Below are 25,869 nucleotides of genomic sequence, written 5' to 3' on the forward strand. Positions count from 1 at the left end.
ACCTTGTCTTAGACATCTGTTTGACCCCCTTTATATAAGATGTGGTGCCACTACAGGGCCTTGGTTGCAGCAATGATCTATACGGTCCCAGATTATGTCAATAACATCACAAGGCTCCAGGCTGAGGCAGGGGGTTGGTGTGTGGGAGGGGGTACAGTCTCTGGGCTGGGGGTGTGTGTTCTGGGGTGGGGCCAGAAATGAGGGGCTCAGGGTGCGGGAGGGGGGATCCAGGCTGGGGCCAAGGAGTTCAGAGTGTGGGAGGAGGCTCCGGGCTGGGGCAGGGGGGCTGGGGTGCAGAACAGGATACAGGCTCTGGGAGGGGGTGCAGGTTCCGGGGTGGGGCCAGAAATGAGGCATTCAGGGCATGGGAGGGGGCTCCAGCTAAGGCAGGGGGTTGGGGTGCGGGAGGGGGTATGGGCTGATAGCCCTTTAACACCTGGCTGGCCGTTGGTCTGTTCTTTGTTCCTGAGAAATTGGTTTGGGCCTGCTTTTCTTAAACTTGGAGCACGTTACAGCAATGTGATACAGTAGCATCCTACACCTTTACATACAATGCTGATACACATATTTAGCAGAACAATAATGTTCAGCAGATTATGCATTTTCAAGTGATATCTCATGAGGCATACTTTCTACAAAATTTATTGTAGTCTTGTAAAAGTGGTGACCAAAATGGTATAGACTGTCACAATGGGATCTGTACATCCTGTATCAAGTGGTACACTTATTTCATCTACTCTCTAGAAGTCTTTTATAGACCTCACTATCTGTTTAGATTTTCCTACTGTACCCATTGCTGTGGTGTCTGAAGGCCTGACCATTGCATTTAGCTCTGCACACCAGCAATCATTATTTTGCAGGTGAAGTATCACAGGATATTTGTTTCTGGTACTCAGGAGTTAAATGGTCAATGATGTTGAATAATGGAAAGCGAGTTCATTAACATTATATTTAAAACATACAGTGAATTTAATGGTTGCGAGAGGTGTCAGACTGCCAGGATAGGGAGCTTCTTTTCTGCTCATAACATGAGCAAACCCAGGACAAACTTTCCCATCCTGTGTCCCACCCATGTGCCTCTATCTTGATCTGCCACAGACTGTTCAGTCACTGAGACTGAGACTGTTCAGTCACTGGCCTCTCTCCTGACACTGTCAATTGCAAGTGGTGTTTTTTGTGTTGTCCGCAGGGTGCAAGAATAAGATAGCTTGAGAGGCTTGAATTGGATAACCCACGTCCCCAAGAATTCAGAGTCCTTGGTGGTGGGCAAGTGGCTGGCATAGAGGGATTATAAATGTACTTAAATAACCCATCCAAGCTTTAAATCATTTCAATGGCAAGCAAAATGTTTTCCCCTTCTCCAACATATAAAGTACAAGGGCTGGTTGGTGACTTTTTGACAACACGATTTTCACTGAAAAGTGTTAATTAGTAAAAACTGAAACCATTTTGGGTCTGTTTTGATGAATCTCTCAATTTGAAAAAATTAAAACATGTAAAAACATGAAGTTTTAAAAATATTGCAATTAAGTTTCAAATTTGAAATGATTTTTTGTTTGTACAATTTAGTTAACTTATGCTAAAAGAGGGTTTAAAAAGGTCAGTCTCAACAAAACCTTTTGACACAAAACACTTTCTTTTTTTTTTGCATGTTGGGTTTGTGAAAATTTTCAAAATGTTGACTTTCCAGAGCTCTAAAAGTCTAACAAATTTTCTAAATCCAGACTCCAAAACGGTTTCCAACCCAGCTCTATAAAATACCTCAGGACTTGAACTGATTTACACAAATGGAATGTTACCTATATTATTCTTTGTTCTGTTTGGTAAAATTTTTTCTGCCCATCTCTGTGTGGACCAGGAGCAGTAATGGCAATGTTTTCATGCCTGCAACTCATGTTTAAAGAGATATTGCCAAGTTGATTAGACCTCAAAATCCAGGTTTTTGTTTTAAACAGACTTGTTTTTTAAAAAATGCACAGAATCAAAGCCCTGGTTGTAAAACACATATACACGTGTTCATAGGTGGTGGAACTGGGGGTGCTGCAGCAGCCCCTGGCTTGAAGTAGTTTTCATTATATACAGGTTTCAGAGTAGCAGCCCTGTTAGTCTGTATCCGCAAAAAGAAAAGGAGGACTTGTGGCACCTTAGAGACTAACCAATTTATTTGAACATAAGCTTTCGTGAGCTACAGCTCACTTCATCGGATATACAGGGTTTACAGTTAGGTTCAATAGTTCTCCCCCACAATAAAAATTGTTCCTGCACCTACTTAACTTTACGTGCACCTCAGTAATACTACTCCCATGTGTTTCTGTTTACAGGATAAGGCCCAAAGTAATTTAAAAAAATAAAATCATCATAATTCTCCAAAAAAGAGAAGAAAAAATTAGATATTTCCCTGGAGTGTTAGAGACCCAAACACACAAGCATTTAGCTACTATACGAAAATTAGACAGTGAAATACTTTTTTCACTTCTCTTTCATGTTATTGTAAGCCAACAGCATACGTGGTGAAAATTAGTTAGATTTTAAGATTTCTTTGGGTTTAATTAAGTTTAGGGGGCTTATTAGGAGAGGAATTGTGTTTAAATGTCTGGTCTTTATTTTTTTTAAAAGCCCTTAGTGCTAGCAGTTCTCTGGAATGACAGGCCCCCAATCCTGTAGTTATAAATAATTTGCCAGAATTTGTCTGAGTCTTTTTTTTTTTTCCCCCTTGCCTTTTTAGGGCAAAGTTAAATAAAGAAACACTGTCTTTTCTCTCATCAGATGAGCACACGTGAACTGGGTGGCTTCTTCTCTGGTGCATGCAGGAAACCCAGTAAATTACCTGCTGACTGAAGTCTCCATGCAAAAAATAATTCAGAGATGAATTTGTCCACGTTGGTCTGCATGTTAAGGGTTTAAATAGAAGTTCTTTCTGAAGACTTAGAAACCAGGCACCTGTCATTTCTCCAGCTGGTTGACATGTTAAGGATTATTGTCACTCTCCACTCCCCCTCCTCCCTGTTGCACCTGCTATCACTTGAATTATAGGCATTTCATACATAGTAACTTAAGACGGTTAAGTCAGACTGTAATAGAACAAGCTGACACTCCGATAGGGGATTAAAGCAGCTTTATGAGTGCCCAAGGAAAAGGAGCTACATTTAAGGGAGAGGCATGCCAATAGCGCAGCAGCTTTCGGATTTAATTACTTTAATTGTCAGTGCTGAGTGTGTGGCCACATACTATAAATGATATGAAGTTAATGTGACTGATCCATTGCCATTAACAGTCCTTGATATGTTTCTGACCACTTGTTCTGTTCACCAATTGATCTCAGGTTGGAGGACCACGTCCCTTCCTCTCTAAATGGTATTTTGGGGCCTACTCATTGACCTCGCCTCTGTTTGTGAGATTACTGTCCCATTATCTTCGTGTCTCTTCTTGGGTCGTGTTGGGCATGTCTAGGAGCGAGACTTGGGTGTATGGGCAGGAGGGGGAGGATGAAAAGGTTGGCGCGACAGCCGCACCCGTCTACTGTAGACTGGTGAACTGCTCAAAGACTTATATGGATGCCACCATTCAAGGCATTCTGACAATAACCATGACTCTTCTCCAAAGAGTGACTAGGTGCTAACACAGGGGAGTGGCTCTCCAATTGCCCGTCTCCCAACCCCAAGAGAAAACCGCTTTGATTCAGATGAAGCAAACCAACCCCTGAAGAGAACTATTTTTTCACAACACTTTATTTTATGAAATACAATATACAGAGAAAATAAATTAAGACTTGAGAAGTGTTGTGAATGGGATCTGAACAGCCTGGTAGAAAGGAAAGACTTTATAGCCACAGACTGACCACAGGGATTTATTGTCACATTTTTCAAGGGGATACATTGCTTCATGGCAAACAACATGGAAAGAGAAATAATCGGGCTTGATACCTGTACAATTTATTCCATCTAGCTTGCCTCAATGTTCAATTTATGAAGCATAAGTATGATTGAGAGGGAGACACCTACTGATTAAAAAACATTGCTGTGGTGGGAGGCATATAGTACAGTCCTGTGTGTTTTCTATATTGATGGTGCTGGATGGAAGAAGAATTTTACTGAGGCAAATCTCATTAAGTGAAGTGCATTCTGGTCTTCAGAGTCTAGACTTTTTCTGGGAAGGAGAGAGGGAAGAGTTAGATTCCATGACATCTCTTCTCTTCTAGAAGCAAGCCTTGCAAACTGACATGCCATGCATTTTATTTCTTAGTTTTGGATCTCAAAGTGTCTTGTTATTTGTGGTAATGTTGAAGATTCATGTACTACCTGGAAATGTTTATCTCCAATGATATTATAACCATTGCAATAGTTGTTTTTAAATAACTATTTCATTTAGTTTCAGGAGCTATTATCTGTAATTCATACAGGTATTTAAAGTTCACTGCCCTCTCTTTCATGTTAATCTACAAGTTTGTTGAAAGAAGAGGTAGGATACAGTAAGTCTCAAGGAGCTGTTTTTATATAGTAAGCTCTTGTATATCACAGTGAAGATAAGTAGATGTCACTACTTAAGCCTCAGCAGTTTCATGTTAAGTGATAAGTTTGCTATTTAATCATTTCACAGATTGGGAAACTGAGGCTGAGGTTAGGGGACTTGCCCATGGTCATACCACAAGTCAGTTGTAGAGCTGAGACTGGAACCAGAGAATTCTGACTTCCAGTCCCTTTCCACTGGCACTGGACAACACTCCCTCCCCTTATTTGTATAGCAGGAGACTGGTATTTATCATCACTTGGGAACCACTATCCGTTACTGCTGGCTGCATGCAGATGGAAAGCCACTAAACAAAGCGCCTAAGGGAAAGATAAAACATGCAAATCAGAGGGACATACCGTATTTATATTTTGTGAAATCCATTTAAAGAGACATGATGTGTCTTACAAATGCTGTGGAGTAACGCAGATTTGATAGAGAATTAGTGGGGTGGGGGAGTGTTATTTTAAAGGTATTTCACAGATTAAACAGTTTTGAGGAGCTCAAGGCACTAATGCTCTATTTCTTTTAAGATAAAATGTAGTACTAATCAGATTGAGCTGCTGATAATTTTATTACAATCTTAGTCTTCAATGCTGTGCAAGTCAAACTCCACTCCCACTACACCGTGACACAACTGAATAAGTGCCAAATCAAGAGTTGTCTTGAAGCATTGGCTTTGGTTAACTGTACTTGCAGTCAGAACTCTTCCTAAGTAAGAAACTCTAGGCCAAGTTTAGTGTTGGCCCAAACAGAAGCAATTTATGCCGTGGCTGAATTTTAGCCCTTTATTTTCATATCTTGATTTCTGGCTGAGCATGTTGAATGCAACCATTTAGCAATCACTGCTAACAAGCTGTCTTTTGGAGTAATCCTTTTCATTATACCTTGTCTAACTGATGTATCTAGAAGGCTCATTGACTCACTCACCGATTATTGGCATAAAGGATTTCACCATTAAAAACAATCAGTTACGAAGATTTCTGAAAGAAATACCAAATCTACAGCAGAAGAGAGTGCTGAGGTTATTAACTATTAATACTTACCCTCATAGTTGATGCAACCATTAGAGTCTTCCTGTCCTTTTAGCAGTTCTTCTACTTCTTCCTCCGTCATCTTCTCCCCTGAAGCACAGACAGAATTGGGTTGGTTTCCACATTCCATAGACTCTCAGAAATCATGTTAAACTTGCATCTATTCCAGCCTCTTTGGTCAGTTATCATGAGTTCCTTCTATCCTCAAAAATGTTTTGTTTCTCTCCTTCCCCGCGCCCCCCCCCCAATTGTTGTTCACCTTTCCTTGTAAGGTCTGCCATCCAAACTCCCAGAAAGAGTGTACTCACTATTCAACAAGATGTGGAAGCCTCTGCCATTGGCCGAATAACTTTATGTCCCTGAAATCTACAGCATTGTCTCGTGTCTTTTTTTTTTTTTTTTTTTTTATAATGTTTTAGACTGAGCCTCGAAATAGTAAAAATATTTTTGCCTTAGACTCTAGACTGGGTTGTTAGTCTTTGTCCTTTTATGCTACCATTCACTGTAGAATACTTGCTAGTCTAGCTGTATAGTCCTATGCCTGTCTCAGCACTGATTGTAACACCCCTTCCCTCTCTGTCTTATGCCCTCTAAACAATTCTAGCTTTTCTGAGTCCCTCGCTGAAATGAAAATCCCTTACCCAGAGTAGCCAGTACATGACGGAGTTCAGCACCCATGACTGTGCCATTGCCCTCCTTGTCAAAGACACGCAGACCTTCAACGAAGTCTTCAAAGGAACCCTGTTCCTTGTTGTTGGCAGCGGCCTGCATCATGGGCAGGAATTCTTCAAATGTAATTTTCTTGGCATTCATCTCTGGAAAGAAAGTGTTTAGTCATTATAACACTACAGGAGACAAAGCCATTCCATAGAATTCTCCTGAATCTGCATGCTGGAATAAGAAAGGCTCTCCCATCTCAAGCATCCCTTCTTTCCGCATTCCCTCTATCGGCTTTAATCCTGTTTCTTTCCCCATACCTTTAACAATCCCACTGCCATATGGATTCTAGTTGTTACTATCATGGAAGTTCCAGTTAAGGTTACAGTCTGGTGTTTGTTAAGACCACTGTTCCACCCTTCCTTTCACTTTTTTAAAAATATTATTCTTTTGGAATGGAAGGTTTCCAGCCAGTGGTGGATTTTGGCATGGGCAGGAAGACTGTTCTGGGAGCAGGGCTGCAGGACTCAGTACTGTGAAGATTCTGGGCAGCGCTGCAGTTGATAGGGCAACTATAATTTACACAGGCCCCACAGGGTTGTCTAAATTATGCCAGAGGCCTCTCCAGTCCCCAGATCCGCCCAAGACTGGGGGGGTGCAAAGGTGCCTTAAAGCCACTTTATACCCCAACCCCAGAGGTGAAAGTAAGCCAGTCCAGTCCGGTGTACTGGCAAGAGCCAGTACGCCGTGCTGCATCGGCTTCCCTGGTGGTGATTTAAAGGGCCCAGTGCTCCTACTACTGCGGGGAACACCGGGCCTTTAAATCCCTGTCAGAGCCCGGCTCCAGCAGCCAGGCTTCGGCAGTGCTTTAAAGGCCCCCGGGGTCCTGCCACTGCGGGGAGCCCTGGGCCCTTTAAAGCACTGCCCAAGCCCCGCTGCCAGAGGTGATTTAAAGGGCCAGGGGCTCCCTGCAGCAGCCAGAGCACCGGGCCCTTTAAATCCTTGCCAGAGCCCGGCTCCGGCAGCAGGGCTCCAGCAGGGATTTAAAGGCCCGGTGCTCCGGCCACTGCGGGGAGCCCCCGCCCGAACCCCGCTACCACAGCTCCGGTGGCGCTTTAAAGGCCCCCGGGATCCTGCCACTGCGGGGAGCCCCGGGCCCTTTAAAGCACTGCCCAAGACCTGCTGCCAGAGGTGATTAAAAGGGGCCGGGGCTCCCAGCAGCGGCTGGAGCACCGGGCCCTTTAAATCCCCGCCGGAGCCCTGCCACCCCTACTGGTAGCGGTGGCAGGACTCTGGCGCTTTAAAGGGCCTGGGGCTCCCCGCAGCGACCGGAGCACCGGGCCCTTTAAATCCTCGCCGGAGCCTGGCTCTGGTAGCAGGGCTCAGGCGGGGATTTGAAGGCCTATATTACAGACTCTACTGGCTTTGCTACCAGAGCTTGTTAATTTAAAAAAGTCTTATGAACATGCACCTACACAGCACATCTACTTAAGTTTATGCTCAAGACATCATTTTAAATTTCTCACGACATTAGCAAATTAAACCCAATCTCTTTTCAAACCAAGCAGAAGCACTAGTCCTCAGTGAGGCCCACATCGAGTGGTTTTTAATTAAAGCATAGCTGCAATATAGAGATTTTTGCCCAAACTTTAAAACATGTGGACTCAGGTGAAACATAGTGGATGGCTGTTATCCAAGAGTTTTGAGCATATGAATACAGTAGTGTAATAGAAACTGTTCTACTATTTCACTTTAAGTCACTATCTTTTATTGCTAAAGTAATTTAAAAGCACTCCGAGATTTAATGTAACCTAAATGATACCTTAAGCCAGGCTATTAATAAATCGAGACGGCCTTTCATGTTCACTGTTGCCTTTATCTTTGAAGTGAGCAATGCCAACAGAAATGCCTAACAAAAGAAATGTGCCATTTCACTGAGTGCTGGTTAAAATAAGACTCCCCATTTCCATGTTAAACTCTACATGCCAGCTCCTCAGTTGGTGTAAGTCAACCACTGAAATCAGCAGGGTTATGCTGGGGATCTAGCCCTATTCCCCTGTGAGAACCTCCATCTTGGCCGACACACCAGGCACTGAATTGGAGAACCACCAGAGCTAAAAGCATGAGGTAAAGCTTAAGGTAAAGCTCTGTAGCTGGGGCCGTAACAGACTCCTATACTCTGTGATCGGACAGAGAGTGGGGCCTGGAATACATACTCACCAGTGGGTAACACCTACTGTAACCTGGTATCCAAATGATCAAAAATGGATTCTCCTCAAAGCCTAAATCGGAATGCCCAATCCCCCTCTGTAAATCTACTCCCACCTTTCTCCTCAAACAGATCTAGGAACAATTCAAGTTTTTCTGGTGAAGAGGTTTTCTTAGCCAACTAGCAGAATGACAGCTGCCACCCCCAGCCATTGTGACCAGTGCCATTCCCTAACTAGCTGGGGAGGCATTTCCTCATTAGGCGCCTACAGACTGTAGGACAGTTACCTTCCTTGCTGGGGTTGCCCAGGATCTTCTTGATCTCATCATTTGTAGGGTTCTGTCCCAGAGCACGGATGATGTCACCAACCTGGCTTAAGACGATCTTGCCTTCACCTGTCCTGTCAAAGAGGAGGAAAGCATCCTTGTAGTCTGCAAGGAGAAAATGAGAGTGTTAGATGAGATGGGCAGCTCAGTATTAACTAGCCAGTATTGACCAAGACATGGGGCCAGATTCTCTGCTAGTGTAACACCACTGAAGTCAATGGAGTTAGGCCACAGAGACTTTGGCCTATGGTCTCAAGCAAAACTTCACATCCTATGACATGTTAGTATCACTATTTTTAACCCTTCATCTCTTTCCTGGTTCTAATAGCCAACAGTAGTTTTGTAATTGTCCCATGTGGTTACCTTAAGTGCCAAGGAAGATAAGCTGGCTATAAATGTCTCCATTCATGAACAAGTTTCTTAACACAGCCAATCACTGGAAGGTAAAAAGTTCTTGAATACTCTATTTGATTTTATTTCACCAAGGGCATGAAAACCTTTTGCAAAAGCTCCTTGCAGTACAAGAGCTCTGTCTGCTTTGAAGAACACAGGCTGTGACTCAGCAGAATGGCTGTTAACATGAAATCTGACACATCTGAATTTTATCCCTTGCCTTCTCTCACAATGTTGTATTGCTATGAAATGTCTCTCCACATCTGTCATTTCATATTCTATAGCACCATCCTGGGCGGGTCATTCCCATATAACAGATACCCAAGGAGTCTTTCTTTCTTTCTTTGGCAGCCCTTGTATAGTTTTTCATGCCAGTACATTCTGACTGAATCAAATCTGCCCCGAGATGACAAGTGTCCATTTGACAAGGCCAGTTGACACCTTGGAACACCGACACTTTTCTCAGTCTTCATATTCAACTGCTATACTCCACTTTAATAACCTTTATTTTGTGCTTTAATAGCATTGGGATAAAGAACTTAGCTAAAGATCCATCTCAGTTGACTTTGTTTTGTCAAGAATGCATCTTCTATGCTATAGATCTACTGTAATTTAACAGCAAAAAGTTTGACCATCCTGTGTGTTAAGTGCAATGTGGACTAATTGTGTATTTCACTACAGCAGCTTATTCATTTTGAAAACGCATTTTGGAGGAAGGCATCAATTGCACTGTATATAGGTGGCTGTTCTTTCTGTCCTGGGACAGACTTAGGTCAATAAGCCAAGTGCCAAATTGTCTTCATTCATCTTTCTGGGGGACACGTGAAACTGATGTATTTTGTGCTAGCTCCACGTACAGTCTGCCTGGAGGAGTCTTGCTACCCAGTAAAACTGCTGATGCAGTATGTGGTTCTGCTAGACTGTAATAGAACACGTCTGGAATTAATCCCCTTACTGTCTGATGTGTTGAGACCTACAACACATTGCTGCTAGCCCTCTCCCCTCACTCCCCTTTTACAGCAGGCTATACAATTTGGACCTTTTAGAGTTGTACAAAACAGCATCTTGCAATCTACAGACTTTGTATTGGCTGTTTCCAAGAGATGGAAGTCAATGGAACTTGACCGATTTATGCCAGCTGATCTGGTCATTCGTCTTGTGTGTTAAAGATATTTATCCAGAGCTAAGTTTAAAATGTGACTCTTTTTTTCCCATTAGCAAAAACACACTGAGTGTTCCAAGACCGAATTTTTTCCTCTCTTGATATTTTTTTTTTAAATCCAAAAAGGGTTTAATATTCATTGATGCAGCTTCCCAGTTCAGTGAAAAGGTCCCAATTACAGTCTCTCACTGACACTCCCCCACCCCCTGACCCCCGCAGTGTTCCTCCCTTGAATTCTATGGAGCCAGTCCTCATTTATACTGGTGTAAGCAAGTCCAAAATCTGGCCCTGAACAGTGTTATGCTCAGCTGCTGATTCTGTAATATGCCTGAATAGTTGTAATGGGTAGGGTTAATGTATTCTGTTTTCCAAGTGGCCTTTAATTGCTCCATTACTTCGATCAGTCATCACAACTTTGCAACAGCTGGCTACTTTGAAATAGCAGGATGGAGGCTGGAAAAGCTGCTGCTTTGTTATACACAAGCATTCTAGTTGACACAATTTTTCCATAACCATTCCCAACCACTTTGTGAAAGTACCCTAGTTATAATTAGGGATGAGTCCAGATCAACCCACTTACTGATCAGGAGTGTTTGGAACCAGGGGGCCTAGTTCTGATTTCATGCTGGTGTAACTCAGTAGACTTTGATAGTTACTCTCATTTAACTCTGGTTTTACCGAGAGTGGAATCAGACCCTGGAAGTTCAGATTGAGACTTCATGATTTAGGTCTGTCTTTTTAGCTGAAAGCTCTGATGAATTTTCCCTTTCTGTCACTTTTGATTTCTAGTTGATCCTTTGTACCTCACCTCGAAACAGAAGGTATTCACAGCAGGGATCAAATTCATTTTGTACCGGGTTTCGCTGTTTTTAGCCTACATTATACTATGTAACATAACCAAAATGTGTCCATTAGGATATTTAATAAACACTCCTGGAGCAGATTTTAAGCTCTTTAAAGGGGAATTTCTAAAACTTCAGGATTTGAGCCAGACCTGTTTAGGAAGACTACAGGTTTAACTGAATAATCCTGTACCTTGCTAGCTACTGATATAGAAGCAGGAAATATAGCAGCAAGCATAGGATAGCAATACATCCAGATTATTATACGCACCAGTATACATGAATAATTTGCTAACTATTTCCATGCTTCATAAGTATATTTACAGCAATATAGCTCTCTTTTTTTCTCCCATATCATCTCCCAGCCAAGAGTGACAAGCAGGTATTTCATAGAGCTTTTTAATCTTCCATTAATGCAAATAACAATCCAGTGTAACTGCAGCTAAGTTAATTTTTCAGCTTCGCTTTTCCCTTCTCATGGTGTCAGCCTAGTTTCCTATGATTAAAAACTGCTTCTCAGCATCCATTTGACACATCAATGACACACTTTGAAGAAGATGTACCAGGTACAGGAGGCAATATCAGGGGTCCTCTTGGATCCATGTACCTGGCAGATTAGGCAGAATGTAAGCATTCAAATAAGTGACCTGGAAATCTAGGGTCAGATCCTTAGCTGGTATAAGTCAGCATGACTCCTGTGTCATTAGTGGTTCTATACTGATTTATATCAGCTGAAGATCTGTCTTCCTGTCTTCCTTAAGGTTAAACTTTATCAGAATGCATGTGCAGATATATTATTGGCTGTCTTGTGACTTACCATCCTGCTGCTCCTGGGAGAACTCGATCTGTTGGAAAGAAATCAATCACAAAAATAGCTTTTAAAAAAAGGGGGCGGGGGACCTGTTGGATTTTAAAGCATCCAACTACCTCCATGAATCATCTTTCAAAGATCCAAAAAATGAGCTTATCTGTCCAATTCTCAGGAGTAGCTCGAATACCAACAGGGCTAGCAATGGAGAAAGTTCTGGTTAGACTAGGGAACGTCTAGTATTTGGTAGTCTATTACCTCAGTACTACAGCAGTTAAATTCCTGTTCTACTTACCGGCAACCTGGTCAGCACTGAAGGACTGCAGTTGGGAGGGAAAAAAGAGAGAGAAAAAGAGAACTAGTACTGTTGAAAATGCATTGACAGAAGAAAGAAAATAGCACAAGGTAGCGGAGAGTTCTAGCATCCGTGTCCTGCCCAGTGTAACTAAACCATGACAAGTCATATTAGCAAGTGTCTGCTTGGGTCTTTTTGGTTTTTTGGGGTTTTTTTTTTTAAAGCATCTTAAGACTATTTAAAGATTCTGTTGAAATGTATATCTAGGGCTAAACCAGGGCTGCAGCTTAAGCAATGAATCAAGTGTCTCTTAACAAACAGAGAAGTTGTTAATGTACTTCCAGGCCATTAATCATTTTACTACAGACACACAACATTAAGATCATTTGAAGTATCATTGCTTAACCAACAGCTCAACATTAGGATAACAAATAAACCTATACATTAAAGCCTCCTTGTTTTTAAATTAGTTGTTTATCAGCACTTTGTTCCTAAGGTAATAATTTATTATATGGTTCCTTTGCAACCACATCAGAGTGCATCATATACAAAAAAAATTAGCATAGAATACTGCAATAGTATCTGTTCAGTGTAAAGTTATAGGAACTACACTGCTACCACTAACCAGTACAAGAGATGAGACCAACTGGACAGCCTAGCAGAATCCATTAAGCTTCATTTTTCCCCCAAGGCCAAACTAAAACTTTAGAGGTTCCTGCTTGCTTGACTTCCTACCTCAAACCAAATGCTTTTTCTGGCCTCCTTTCCTCCTACAACTAACCCAAACTAGAAGCTAGATACACGGATTAAAATGATTGGCTCACTATTAAGAATTATCTTTCCTGTGGACCCACCATGATTGAGATGGTTGGAAAAGAAGAAGAGCAGACGGGCTGGAGGAATTGGCCGAGGGCTTCTTGAGTCCCTGAGAGAGTGGTCCTTCCTCCCTCGCTTTTCTTCTTCTTATATATGTGAAGGGTGTGACATCACAACCAGCTCGAGTGTCAGAATGAAGCGGCCACTCCCCTTGTAGAGTTCTTTAGCTTTCTTAGGGCAAAGAGAGAGATCCATTTCTTGACAGACATTTTACTGGGGCTATTTTTAGGTGGCCAGAAAGGGGCAGGGAGTGACAAGATTCAGTGAGGTTTGAATCTTGTCAGCACTTTCTAGAGCTGTAACGTAAAGAAGGAATATTCCTTCTCAACCTACTTGGGGCTCCTCTTTCTGAGGAGCTCGTATTTGTTCCACAGGCTATAAAGTCAGCCACAGAGAGGGAGGAGCTCTGTGTCTGTCCATCTGGCTGGTTTTACATTTTCACATACAGATTCTTGACTCCCCAGGAAGCTGTGGGTACTTGAACTGGCTGAGGTTTTCCAGCCAGCAGACTTGGTGCCTGTTCCAAAGCCCATTGAAATCTATGGAAAGACTCCTATTGACTTCAGCTGGCTTTGGATCAGGCCTTTCTTATGCCAGTGTGGTGCTGCAGATGGCCGTTATGATGTGAAGAGGGCTGGTCTGTAGAACAATTATTGGTTTAGTTCTGACTTTAACAATGTAAATGTTGATTCTGAATGACTAGCTGATCCATCCTGTCTTCCCTTTAAAGGTTGACTTGACCTACTGAGCCCAGTATCTCAATAAACATTTTTAATGGAAAAATTATCAGAATGTTTAGACCCTCTCTATTGCTGAGGCTGTGATTGAAGTTAATGGTTTGCATGCCAATGAGTAATTCATTTTTGAGGAGCTACGGATTTCCCAGTCTCTGCTTCTGTTGAGGTCTGTGTTCCACAGGACTTCTTTATGCACAGCAGAGTGAAGCCAGGTTGGGGCTTGCATGGCTATACTAACTCCTTCCTAATGACATTACAGGATGTGATGGACATATATAGTATGTTGCCTGACCCACTAATATGGAGGGAATGGGCAGACTAGATGGTTTATTTTTCTCTGGGTCGTTGGTATCTGTTGGGCATGAAGAAAACATTAAGTGGTATGTGACCCTAAACCCCTAAAATTATATTTCCCAACTGATTGTTTTATTTCAAAGCTAGATAAGGGTGACATCAGGCCAAAGGTTCTCCCAACGTCTTCGACTATGTGTGGAAAATGATGCTTGAGAGTGTGAGGAAAGAAAAGACAAGGGGGAAAAATCAACCGGGTGAGATTCCACCCACCCACGGCAGCAGTGATGGATTGGAGCCTCCACCACTGAGTGGGGGCAGGAATCCCTCCATCTGTCCAGAAGAAGCACCAGAAAGCAAATTGTATAGTTCCCTTGTGGGGCAAGGGGAGAGGGTCGTCTTCTGATGGGAATGAGGGGAGCTCGGGAAGGTTTTGTTGTACTGCAGGGGGAATTAACACACTTTTCCCAGTGATGGGGATGGGGGTCTGAGTAGAGTGCCTGTAAATGGTGGGATGGAGAATGGACAGGAGAGGAGAGGACCTCATGGCAGGCTAGCCAGTGGAGAAGTCCCAGATGTGTACTGGGAAGGAGTGGTAAGTGGCCCAGGTCTAGTCACCCTGGTGACTGCATCCAGTAACCAGAGGAAAGACTAGCCCACACCTCTGAACTCAAGATATGAGGTGTCCTAAAAAACCCGGGAAATTTAGCTCTGAAGCTTTCCCTTCACCTCATGGGAGGGCCTGTGGGTAAAGTTATTGGACAAATGGGACCCGATGATCTGAATTCAAATCCTGGCTTTCACTCTAACCTGCTGTATGTCACTGAGCAGGTTCATTGAGCTTTCTCTGCCTCTGCTTCTCCACCTATAAAACGTGGTAAAGGAATTTGCCTTTTTTCACTGGGGACTGAGTTAATTACATTAATGATGAGTGTGACTTTGTGTCTGAAACGTTTCCTGAACATGAGAAGTGTGTTGTTATGAATTATTATGGTATATTATTTATTTATTTTATATAAGTGAGGGTAGGCAGGGACGTATCCAGGATAGATAGTAGTAGTGTTTGGATTGTGGGGAGCTCATTTGCATGATCTACCCACGGCCAGTCAGCTCTGTGAATCCCAAGTGTGGAGGTTGGATTGCCCTCGTACACTGGGCTGATGCTCTTGTTTAGGAGTCCGATGACACCTTAAAGACTAACAGATTTATTTGAGCATAAGCTTTCGTGGGTAAAAACCCCACTTCTTCAGATGTTTCGCTTAGCCCAGTTTTCTGATGCATTGAGATGCTGTCAGATCCCCAGTGGTTGTAAACTGGCATATCTCTGAGGTGGAGCTACACTGATTCACACTGGCTGAGGATGTGGCAGAAGAAGTAAGAACGCTGTGAACAGAGCTTAGCTGTAGATTCTGATTGGTTAATGCGGATGGGGCAGTTGGGGGGGGGAGAATGGGAACTTTTAAAAAATTATTACCACCTCTAAATATTACTCAGTGGGTTACTTCAGCTAGTCTCACTGCAGCGTGTTGCTGCTTATGGAATGTAAAATTCGGTTCCAATCTTAGCCATTCACTGCCTAGCAGAGTTGGCTGGAAAATGTTCCACTGAAAAGATTTTTGCCACGGGAAAACATGGAGTGTTTTTTCAGTGAAAACATTAAGGAAAACGTTATTGCATTTTCTGACCTGATCTATGGCTGGCTTAAAAACTTCATCCAAAAATATTTTTGATGAAAACTAAAATATTTTTGGACATAAATTTTCGTATTACATTTTATTTTCAATCTATTCTACTTCCAGAGGCTGGGAGTTATGTGAAGAGGGGATGGATATACATGTAATCATTGATCCTGCAATCAGATCAATGGAGGCATAAGGGAAGCATTTTACGGAACTGACGACGGGATTGGCTTTGATGGACTCTGAAGGATGCTGCTGAATTGCATGGATTGATATATGTCTGAAATAAGGGTCTGATCCAAAGCCCCTTCAAGTCAATGAACAGACTCTCACTGACTTCAATAGGCTTTGGCTCAGAAGGGGAAATATAGGTATGCCAGAGACATTCCCCATATTGTTACAGATTCTAGATTAAAATGAACTAAGCAATATTTTAGATTTAGAAACAGATTCTGATATCTTTACTTATACTGAGTAATGCTAGGGTCAATTCCCCTGACTTTAATCAGAGTGCTCCAGGAGTAAGATGCTTCTCCATTTGGGGAAGGGCAATGGAATGTGGCCTTCAGCGTGAAAATATTGCAAGAACATATTAAAACAAATTCAACATTGATTTTTAGTTTATTTCTCTTCATTTAACATGCTCTGTGGTCCTGTTTCAAATTCTGTCAGTGATGTTTGGTAACGTTTGCAAAATGTTCTCTGGCTTTTGATAGATCAGAACTTTCATGAGTAACTCTTTCTGTATTGTCAGACTACGTGATGACTACAGGACCCATGGGAAGATACTCACATTGCAGGGAAATTCAGAAAACAACAACAAAAATAATGAATGGCTGGAGGGATTGCAATGTATGGAGAGATCAAAGGAACTGAATTGTGGTCACTTTAGTTAACAATAATAATAAGTGAATAGATAACTGTCTAGATGCAGTTGAAGGATTTTAACACCAAAAAAGGGAAGGACACTGTTTAGGTCTGGGGTTCTCAACCTGAGGTTTGTGATCACTCGCTCCAATGTGGGATCCTGACTAGATCCCAAATTGAGAGAGTGGGAGTTCAAAGGGGGATGCAGCGTAGAAAAGGTCAAGAATCACTGGTGCAGTGTTCCAAGGGGGTAGGAGGGAGTTACAGTGCATGAAAAAGAACAAAGGGAAGTCCTAACACTGAGGTCTGTTAGATTGGGAAATACCCTCACCAAGGCACAATGGGAGCCCAACCACTTAAATCATTTTAAATCCAGATCGGACAAAGTACTGTAGGAACAAACCTGAACTGGCCAAGGAGTGTGGACAGATGAGCTACACCAATGCAATAGGCCATTTTCATCCCTAATGTCTATGATATTCTCTACAGGCACAATGGCTGCTAAGTAGCATATTTGCAGGGTTTGCTTTTTTCTGACTTCCTAAGAATAAAAAATGACTATTGGCATGAAAGCAGGGAACCTGATGCCCCAAGGCCTGCTACTCTGCAAAGCCATTTACACTAGTGCAAAGTGAGGGAGAAACACTGCCATTTTTGATCTGGTAGCACTTGCTTCACATTCACTTTTCACAGGGATAAATGCCTGCACAAGGTGAAAGGCCCTGGAGGATGAGGCTAAGATCTTTATATGTGGAAAGTTCATCTACTCCTCCTGTGTTTCCCCCACTTTTCGGGGCAGGGTCCATCTCTTTGTTATATTGACATACAGTGCCTAGCACAAAGGAGCCCTGATTGAGGCCGTTAGAAACTAAGGGCTGGTCTACACTGGAAACACTTCAGCTGCACTGCTGTAGCCCTTTAGTGTAGACACTATCTGCACTGACGGGAGGGGTTTTCCTGATGGCATAGGTAACCCGTCTTCCCAAGAGGCGGTACCTAGGTCAGTGGAAGAATTCTTCTGTCAATTTAACTCTGTCTATATGGGGACTTTGGTCAGCTTAACTATGCTGCTCAAGGGTATGGATTTCACACCTCTGAAATCTAATTTTCTAGTATAGACCAGGCCTAATACAAGACAAATAACAATGAAGTCCAGGGGCCACTGGTGACATTGGTTTCCACCAGCATGATTTTATTGATTCCAGGAGTGTTAAGGTGTGGAGAAACCAACTCATAAAACTCTTGAGACATTAAAATCACTAGAGCAGGACTTGATAAGCGGTCCCTCATTGTAGTTCAAAATGCCATGTGTCTGGCAATGGCTTACCATATACTGGATGTCTCAGGGGAAGTTCTAAAGCCTCCAAAATATATTAATTGTTCAACATCATATATCGGGGGTGGGGATGGGGGGAAATTTCACTGGACATCAGGTGGCAATCTGCTAATGCCCTGCAGCATGAGAACCGATCACCAATAAAGTTCGACACTAACTGCAACTAACTGTCCTTTCCACTGCACCTACTTGGCAGAGACACAGAAGTCTACACGCCTTACTGAAGCCACAGTAGCCTTGCTAAAGAGCAGGGATCTGATTCTCCTCGCAGTTAGCCTGGTATCAAACTGGCATAACTCTGTTGACTTCAGTGGAGTTACTTCTCATTTACTTCTCATCACCAGTTCAAGGGAGAGGAGAATTAGGCCCAATGGATTTAACTCTGTCTTTTATCTGGGGAATAAACCTCAGGAGCAGATTAATGCCAAAGTAACAAAGGTTCTGGTTTTATAACAAGTCCCTGGTAATACAATAAAAGAAGGAAATAAAAACGAATTCATCTAATTATATCATCAGGATTGCCTCTATAAATATAAAAGGTCAGATGCATCCTTCAATCTAATGGACCTAGGTACAGATGAATTTATTTTTTAAAGTCTTTGCGTGCAAAGTCAGAAATACATTACAATACCGACACGGCTCCAACAACACTGCATATTATCATACTTGGCAGTTATGGAGCAACTTTTGGATGAAGCTAACTGATTAATTCATTTGCAGTCCTAAAATGCCTGCAAGTGAAATGTGGGACAGCTGCAGCGTTGATGGTATCATTTTGCACAGATTCCATTAGCTTTCCAGAGGGAAGTAGCATTCATTTGGCCTAATTTGTAAAAGTGTCCCTTTTCTAATTGCATTTGGCACTGCATGAAAATCTAGAGGATGTGAGTAGGAAATTCAATGCTGTTGACATCTAGTGATAGTCTCAAATGGATTCGTTGTTTTAATATGCCTCCCAGTGGTCATGTTAGTATATTAACGTTACTTGAGCGATTGCTGCTTGACATTAAAGTACTGTGTAATAGAGCTGGCTGGGAATTTGTTGACAAAAAAATTTGTGTCAGAAAATGCTGGTTTGTTGAAACTGAAACTTATCATGGGAAAGGTTCACGTTTGATCTATTTCTTGATTTGTAAACATTTTGAAAAAACAGCTGACATGGTTTGTTTTGACATTTTCAGAATGAAAAATTCCAACTTTCCCATTCAAAATGGCTTTGTAATTCAAAATGTAAGCTGATTCGAATATAATTTGAGGACTTCAATACCTCAGGCACAGGTGAGGTTTTTCGCAGGAGTCGTGGGTGAGATTCTGTGGCCTGCGTTGTGCAGGAGGTCAGACTAGATGATCATAATGGTCCCTTCTGACCTTAGTATCTATGAATCTATGATTTTTTTTAAAGTCAGATTTGAAACAGATCTTTTTTTTTTCCCCCCCTCCGGATTTTCAGTCTGTGAAAACTTTTGAGATTTTTGGTTTTTGTCCCCTTTGGGATGTGAAAATCTTTAAAATCTTCACTTTCCCCAGCCAGCTGTCCTGTGTAATGAGCCAGACAGTTGAAAGTTGCTCTTCGGGATCTAGTGTAAGATCCAAATATAACATCAGGGAAGTTGATGGAGAATTTCTAGCTGTGGCTATTTCATATCTCCTTACAGATTACTTGTTTCTTTACTGCTCATTCGCTAAATAAGTAACCTTCCTGTAACTAGCTTATGTGAGCTCAGCTCATTCTTTTAACTTCTCTCACAAAGGGTGTTACAATGATGTTCCAGTGAGTGGAGCAGTTTCAAACTATTGATTTTTTTCTTCTTCTTTGCTTTAATTGCTATTATCAGCAAAACAGGCTATTCTGAGTTTTAGACAATTTAGCCCGTTGTGTAATTTGCCTTAATTTCCATTATTCCTGGCCAAAAAAAAAATGTGATAAATGCCTTCAGAAGTTCACAATTGGTACTATTCTCTTGTTTTAAACACCACTGAAGTATGCCAGATGTGCATCATGGCACAAACTATTTTTCAAACAGTTTTTCAGGCTAGCAAACATGGGAATGAGAGATTTGCTACAAGTAAAGCCAGGTTTCACCTACGGGAGGCTCCTTGCACAGATGAAATTATGAAAAATCTGAGTTGAACTCGCCCCCCCCCCAAAAAAAAAAAAAAAAAAAAGTATTGTCTCATAAACTTTTGTTTTGGCAAAACTAGGTAGACTTCAACACGTCACCAGCAGTGAACTTTGTTTTTCACATGACAGGATTTCAGAATCTATTTGATTCTGATGTCCAGGTTATCCTCCGCATTAAGACCACTTTGTCCAGCGCTACTAGTACAAACCAGACTTAAAGCTGGCATAGAGAGTCCTCAGCGGGTATAAAGCAGTTATAGCCTGGTGTGTGGGTGTGGGAAAGGGCATGGCTGAGTCTTCCCTGCCCCACAGTGGTCCCTATGTGCTGCAGCATCCCCTTGGTCAGACTTATATCAGGGGACTGGTTTGGTGTGGAGCCAGCATAGGATTGGGGAGTTCAAAAGTGTCTTAGTCACCTTTGAACATCCCCCTCCCACCCGCCAAAAAAATCCCTGCAAGTAGCCACTAGTGCCTAGGGCCTGATCCAATATACAACTGAGTCCGTGGCATTTGTTTTCATAGACTTCAGTGGGCATTGGATCGGGTCTTTGCTGAGGATCTGGACAAAGAGTCCAGAATCTACTAGTTGCAAAGGAAATCCTGAACTATTATTAACATTCCAGTTCCTTAATCTGCAGCACCAAAGGCAGTGAGTCTGCAATGTACTCTCTCACTCCACTGACATTTGCGATCACACTAACCACGTAGTGGTTGATGTACTGAAGTTCTCCATCCTAGATGCTTTCTGTCAATGCATTTAGCAGTTACCTCTCTTGTTATACCCCTGGCAACGTCCATTCAGAGATGACCTGCTTGAGTAGTGAATGCAACAAGAGATAAAGAAAATTTGAGAACTACTTTATACCATCTTAAGAGTCATCTATAAAAGAAAATAATTCACAGTTCACATCCATGCAACAGGTTTTCTTATGCATCATGCAGTAACCAGTTACCTAGGAGACTTTCTTTTTTTAAATTTGAAGATGTGTAGTCTAATAATGCTCACCAGGCTGGGGTTTCAGTCCTGATAATGACAGATTTCAGAGTAGCAGCCATGTTAGTCTGTATCCACAAAAAGAAAAGGAGTACTTGTGGCACCTTAGAGACTAACAAATTTATTTGAGCATAAGCTTTCGTAAGCTACAGCTCACTTCATCGGATGCATACAGCGGAAAATACAGTGGGGAGATTTATTCATTCCACTGAATGCATCCGATGAAGTGAGCTGTAGCTCACGAAAGCTTATGCTCAAATAAATTTGTTGGTCTCTAAGGTGCCACAAGTCCTCCTAGTCCTGAAAATGTCATCTTTGGGAGGCCATGTTTCCAAAACAGATGTCATTTATAATGCTATAGCAGCAGATAGCCTTATTTTCTGTTGAGACATTGATCCTGGGACTAGTTCTCCATTGCCTTGAACCTTATGTAGGGAGTGCTTGTAGAGAAGGGTAGCAATTTACACTCACTTTGCACAAATGTAAATGATTACATAGGGTGCCAGAAAATGGAGAATCAAGCCCACTGTCTCCAGCACCTGGATACAAAAATATTGACATTGGGAGCTATGCTGGTGGTTCACTGATTGCTGAGACGCTCTTGGAGGGGCATTTACAATTATAATTAAGTCAGAACACTAAGGCAGGTGAAGGTGAGGCTTCACAAATAGAACTCCCCCTACCTGCAAAGAGGGCCAAAATCTGTCCTGGATAGGAGAGGGTTGCCAAGTTGGGCACAGTGGGTATATCAAACAGCATGTTGGCAGTTCTGCGCTTTCTTGAGGACTAGCTATGATATGTACAGTTTTTCCATTTCTTTGCAGCGTAATAATACACAAGACAAGAATTTGATCTTATCCAGCACCTGTGATACTTTAGATAGCTCAAAATGCCTTTCAAGTAACTTAAGTACCACTACTGCAAAGACTGTAATACCATGCCCATGCGTGTACACAGAAGCAAAGCGTAATGTTATGCTGCACAATTCAAGCCTTTGTTTCCATTGGAATGGCAGGGAAAGAAAGTATTTGATGTAGCAGAAGCCTACTCTTTGTATTTAAGCAGTCTGTCAATGATACAAATGTCTGGTCGGTTGTATCTGTTTTAAGGTGTATATTCTCCTCTTGAGAGAGAGCATGAGTCAGCTAAAGTACCTCTACTCACCCAGGCCCAGATCCACAAAAGGATTTAGGCTCCTAACTTCCATTGCAGTAATTGACTACTGAATATCTGTCTTTACATCCATGTCTGCAAGGTTACTGGTATTCTTACGGAATTGACAAAACTTGACATTCTTTTCCTTAATAGCTACTGGTTCCTTTTGTGCACACTCTTGTAATTCTCATATGCATGCATCACTCAGTATCTCTGCCTTTGTTTATACATTCCTATTATGTTTGCTGTATCAACCTGTACACCTGATAATAAAATCATAAGTGCGGTAGTAATAAAAAGCTATAATAAAACTCCATCATTGAAAGGTTTGGGGAAACTGGGCTCCTGAATATTTGTTGTTCTCTGCATGGGGACAAAATAGAGCCTCACACATCTGAGCTGGAACAAAGTATGTCCTCATCTTCCTAATCCTATTTCCCCCATTTTTTCCCCAACCTTTCTCCCCTCAGTCATCATACACTAACCTGCTATCAGTCAAGAATGGGGCAGAGTTTAAGGAATATTCCCGTTTTAGACCAGCATCAATGTTAATCAATTTTATAGTCGATAGGTGGTGCTAGAAAGCAGTAAATTTGGCACCAGCCCCAGACAGCTCAAATGAGCTGCTACATATTTGTCTTTAACTGAGTTAATGTAAGATGAAAGGACTGCTGAGGTTAAGGAATGGGGTGAAATGTGTGCCAAGATTTTCAAAAGGGATTTTTGGGTGCCTTAATTTTTAGGTGTCCAGTTTAGGCCATCTTAAAGGGGGCTGGTTTTTAGAGGGTGGGTGCTCAGCACTTTCTGAAAGCCAAGCCACTTTGAGGTCTCAGATAAGGTGCCCAACAGTCACTAGTCAGATTTTGAAAATCTTGTCCCGAGGCATTTTAAAATAATACTTACTGTATCTGATGCATTTTTAAAGCAATAAACATCTGCCAGCTTCTGCTTCTTGGCTGTATCTCCTGATTTAAGGGCTTAGTTTTACAATAAAGTAGGAAGCTCAGGTTGTTCATCAACTCCTGTTAAGAGTCTGGGTGGGAATTCTTAATTCTAGCAGCTTGAACGACAAGGATGCCACGCTTTTCCTGACATTTCCCCTGTTGAACTAGAAGGAGGCTGAATGTTCTTGTGATTAAGGCACTAGACTGACTCAAAAGACCTGTTTTTAATTCCTGTCTCTGCTACAAACTTCTTGTCACCCTGGCCAAGTCAAGCTCTCTATGCCTCAGTTATAGGGAAATATTTCCCTGCCTCTGTGAGGTTGTTGAGAAGTTAAATACACTAATGATTGAGAAGTTCTTTGGTGATAGGAGTCATAAGTACTTGGCTAGAGGGGAAGAAAAAGAGGGAGACACTTGTAGAAGTGGAGTCTATTGGTCAGAGCACAGAACTGGGGCAAGAAATACATAAATCCATTTCTATTTTTGTCTCATATTCATTCTGTGGCTTTATGAAAGCCACCTAACATCTCTGACTCAGTTTCCACATTTGTAAAATGGGAATAATAATACGTACCTACCTCATACATGCTGCCTTATTAGTCTTTTTGTTTTAAAAAGGAGGAAGGTCTCTTTTTATAAGCAGTCAGGATTTTTTTTATCCAGGAGGAAAGATAGAATTCTTTTATTCTAAAACATAACTACACCGAATACAAATGAGCCATGCTATGTTACCAGTACCAATCAGACAAAACACAGAGCCCTGGCTTTGTTACCAATAACTATTTATCTCCATTTATCTATTTAACTATTTATCTTTATCTCATACAGAGCTGTATGAGCGAAGAACGGGATCATGCTGAACTGCTGTAGTGCCTGAGAGTGCAGCTTCCATGTTTTATATGGCAATGCACTATTGCCTACTTATGCAAAGATAGTTTAGCTGAGATTGCTGGGGTGGAAAATTCTATTTTCTCCTAATGAACTGGACACATGCAGCCATCAAACCAACTTAAATAATTTAGTAGAAAATCCATCCCACGTTCCTCCTCATAACTGGATGTTTGTAAAGTGAAAGGTTTAATCTAGTTTTAGAAAATATTGCCAAAGATGGTGGGTCTATATTCTTATCCTCTATTCTGACCATTCTGAGTATTTTAAAAAGGCTTTCAATTTTTGTTTCATTAATCAGCTCAGACTCAATATTTTGAGGAATGTAGTAGGTGTGTATTATTTTATCCTCGAACTTTTTTATTGTTTTAAATAAAATATTGACTTAACATTTAAGGTCAGGCTGTGAAAATTAAAGAAAACTTAAAAGATTTCAATAAACAAATTGAAAGTGTCTGAATAGTCAAATGTCAGGGAAACACCAAGCTGTATGTGTGGAGTTAACCTAAACATAATTCATTATGGGGTTTTGTGGCTAAAATGAGAAGGGTTCTCAGAATTGTTTCTGTATCTTCTACACTTCAGTTCTCCATATTAGGCAGGACTTCTTATGTAGAGTTTCCCAAATTGGTAATCTGACAAGAAGCTTCCCAGGTAGGTGGGGAATGACTATTTATAATGTTGCTCAGAGATATAGGTTGATCTATCTCCTTCCTCTTCCCCATCTCCCCTTTCCCAAATACAGAATTCCTCCTTGCAGACAGTTCTCTTCAGAGTGTCACGTAAAGAATCGACAACATTCAATTTAGCTTAATATTAGCATGCAAAAGCCAAAGAAAACGTGAGTTCAGATTAATCTGCAATCTAAGAAAAACGTCTGAAAGGCTTTTCCTGTTTGTTAGTTTCACTTTGGAGCAACTAGCAAATTCTGAACAAAAACATGTAGATGAGAAATATAGTCACTGAAACATTTTCCTTAAAGGTTTTCCACCTCATGATCTCATTTACTATAGGATCAATATTTGTAGGAGCAAAGCTAAAAGGAAATTGATGGAATTGCCAAAGTTATCTTTTATGGAGGATAAGCAAAGCAGCTGTCAAATAAATGCACCCAGGACTAAAGAGACAACAGCTGCTTCCTAAAATTTGGAAAGGAGTTCAGAGTGAAAGTTGCAAAGTAATGAGTCACTTTGAAACAGTGGGAATGAAGAGTGGAGTTTGTAGTCTTACTAATTCAGTTTTCATGCATCTAATTGTGTGTGTCTTTTACCATTAAAAATTCCTTACATGGAGCTCCACCGAATAGACAGTGACTCAGAGCCAGGCTGATGTTGACAAGATAAAAGCTATACTGGCCATTAGGTTAAAAAATTTTTGAACTTGCCAGGCTTTGCTTTTGCATTAAATTGCGTGCCATGCCTTCGATATTTCCAGCAATGTAAATACATAAAAAGCTCAGATAAATCAGAAAATCCATTCCGGTTACTCATTCATTTCACTGCTGTCTCACACCCACAAACAAATGCAAATGTTTACTGCAGGGATCTGCTAAATTTTCCAGCTTGTGTTCTGGGAGCTCTTTCAGTGACCACACAAGTTCAGCCATTTACCTTGATGCTCTTCAGATCAATGACTGGTTCTTTGGGTTTAGCTGGTTCTGGGGCAGGCGCTGGGGCAGGAGCCGGAGCCGGAGCCGGTGCTGGTGCTGATGCTGGTGCAGCTTTCTTAACGTCCTTCTTTGGTGCCAT

The 25,869-nt window shown here is 41.7% G+C and overlaps 1 protein-coding gene across 1 annotated transcript; it reads right to left on the reverse strand.

The window, feature by feature from the left end:
* Positions 1 to 4,890: 4,890 nt before the first annotated feature.
* Positions 4,891 to 25,869, reverse strand: MYL1 (myosin light chain 1). The gene is made up of 6 exons (XM_077829839.1): positions 25,732 to 25,869; positions 11,947 to 11,974; positions 8,694 to 8,837; positions 6,182 to 6,355; positions 5,553 to 5,630; positions 4,891 to 4,919 (listed from the first exon to the last, which is right to left on the reverse strand). Exons 1-6 carry the CDS (start codon positions 25,867 to 25,869, stop codon positions 4,891 to 4,893), a joined length of 591 nt encoding a protein of 196 aa, XP_077685965.1.

The sequence above is a fragment of the Eretmochelys imbricata genome, chromosome 11, assembly GCF_965152235.1.
Source record: "Eretmochelys imbricata isolate rEreImb1 chromosome 11, rEreImb1.hap1, whole genome shotgun sequence".
Classification (NCBI taxonomy): domain Eukaryota; kingdom Metazoa; phylum Chordata; order Testudines; family Cheloniidae; genus Eretmochelys; species Eretmochelys imbricata.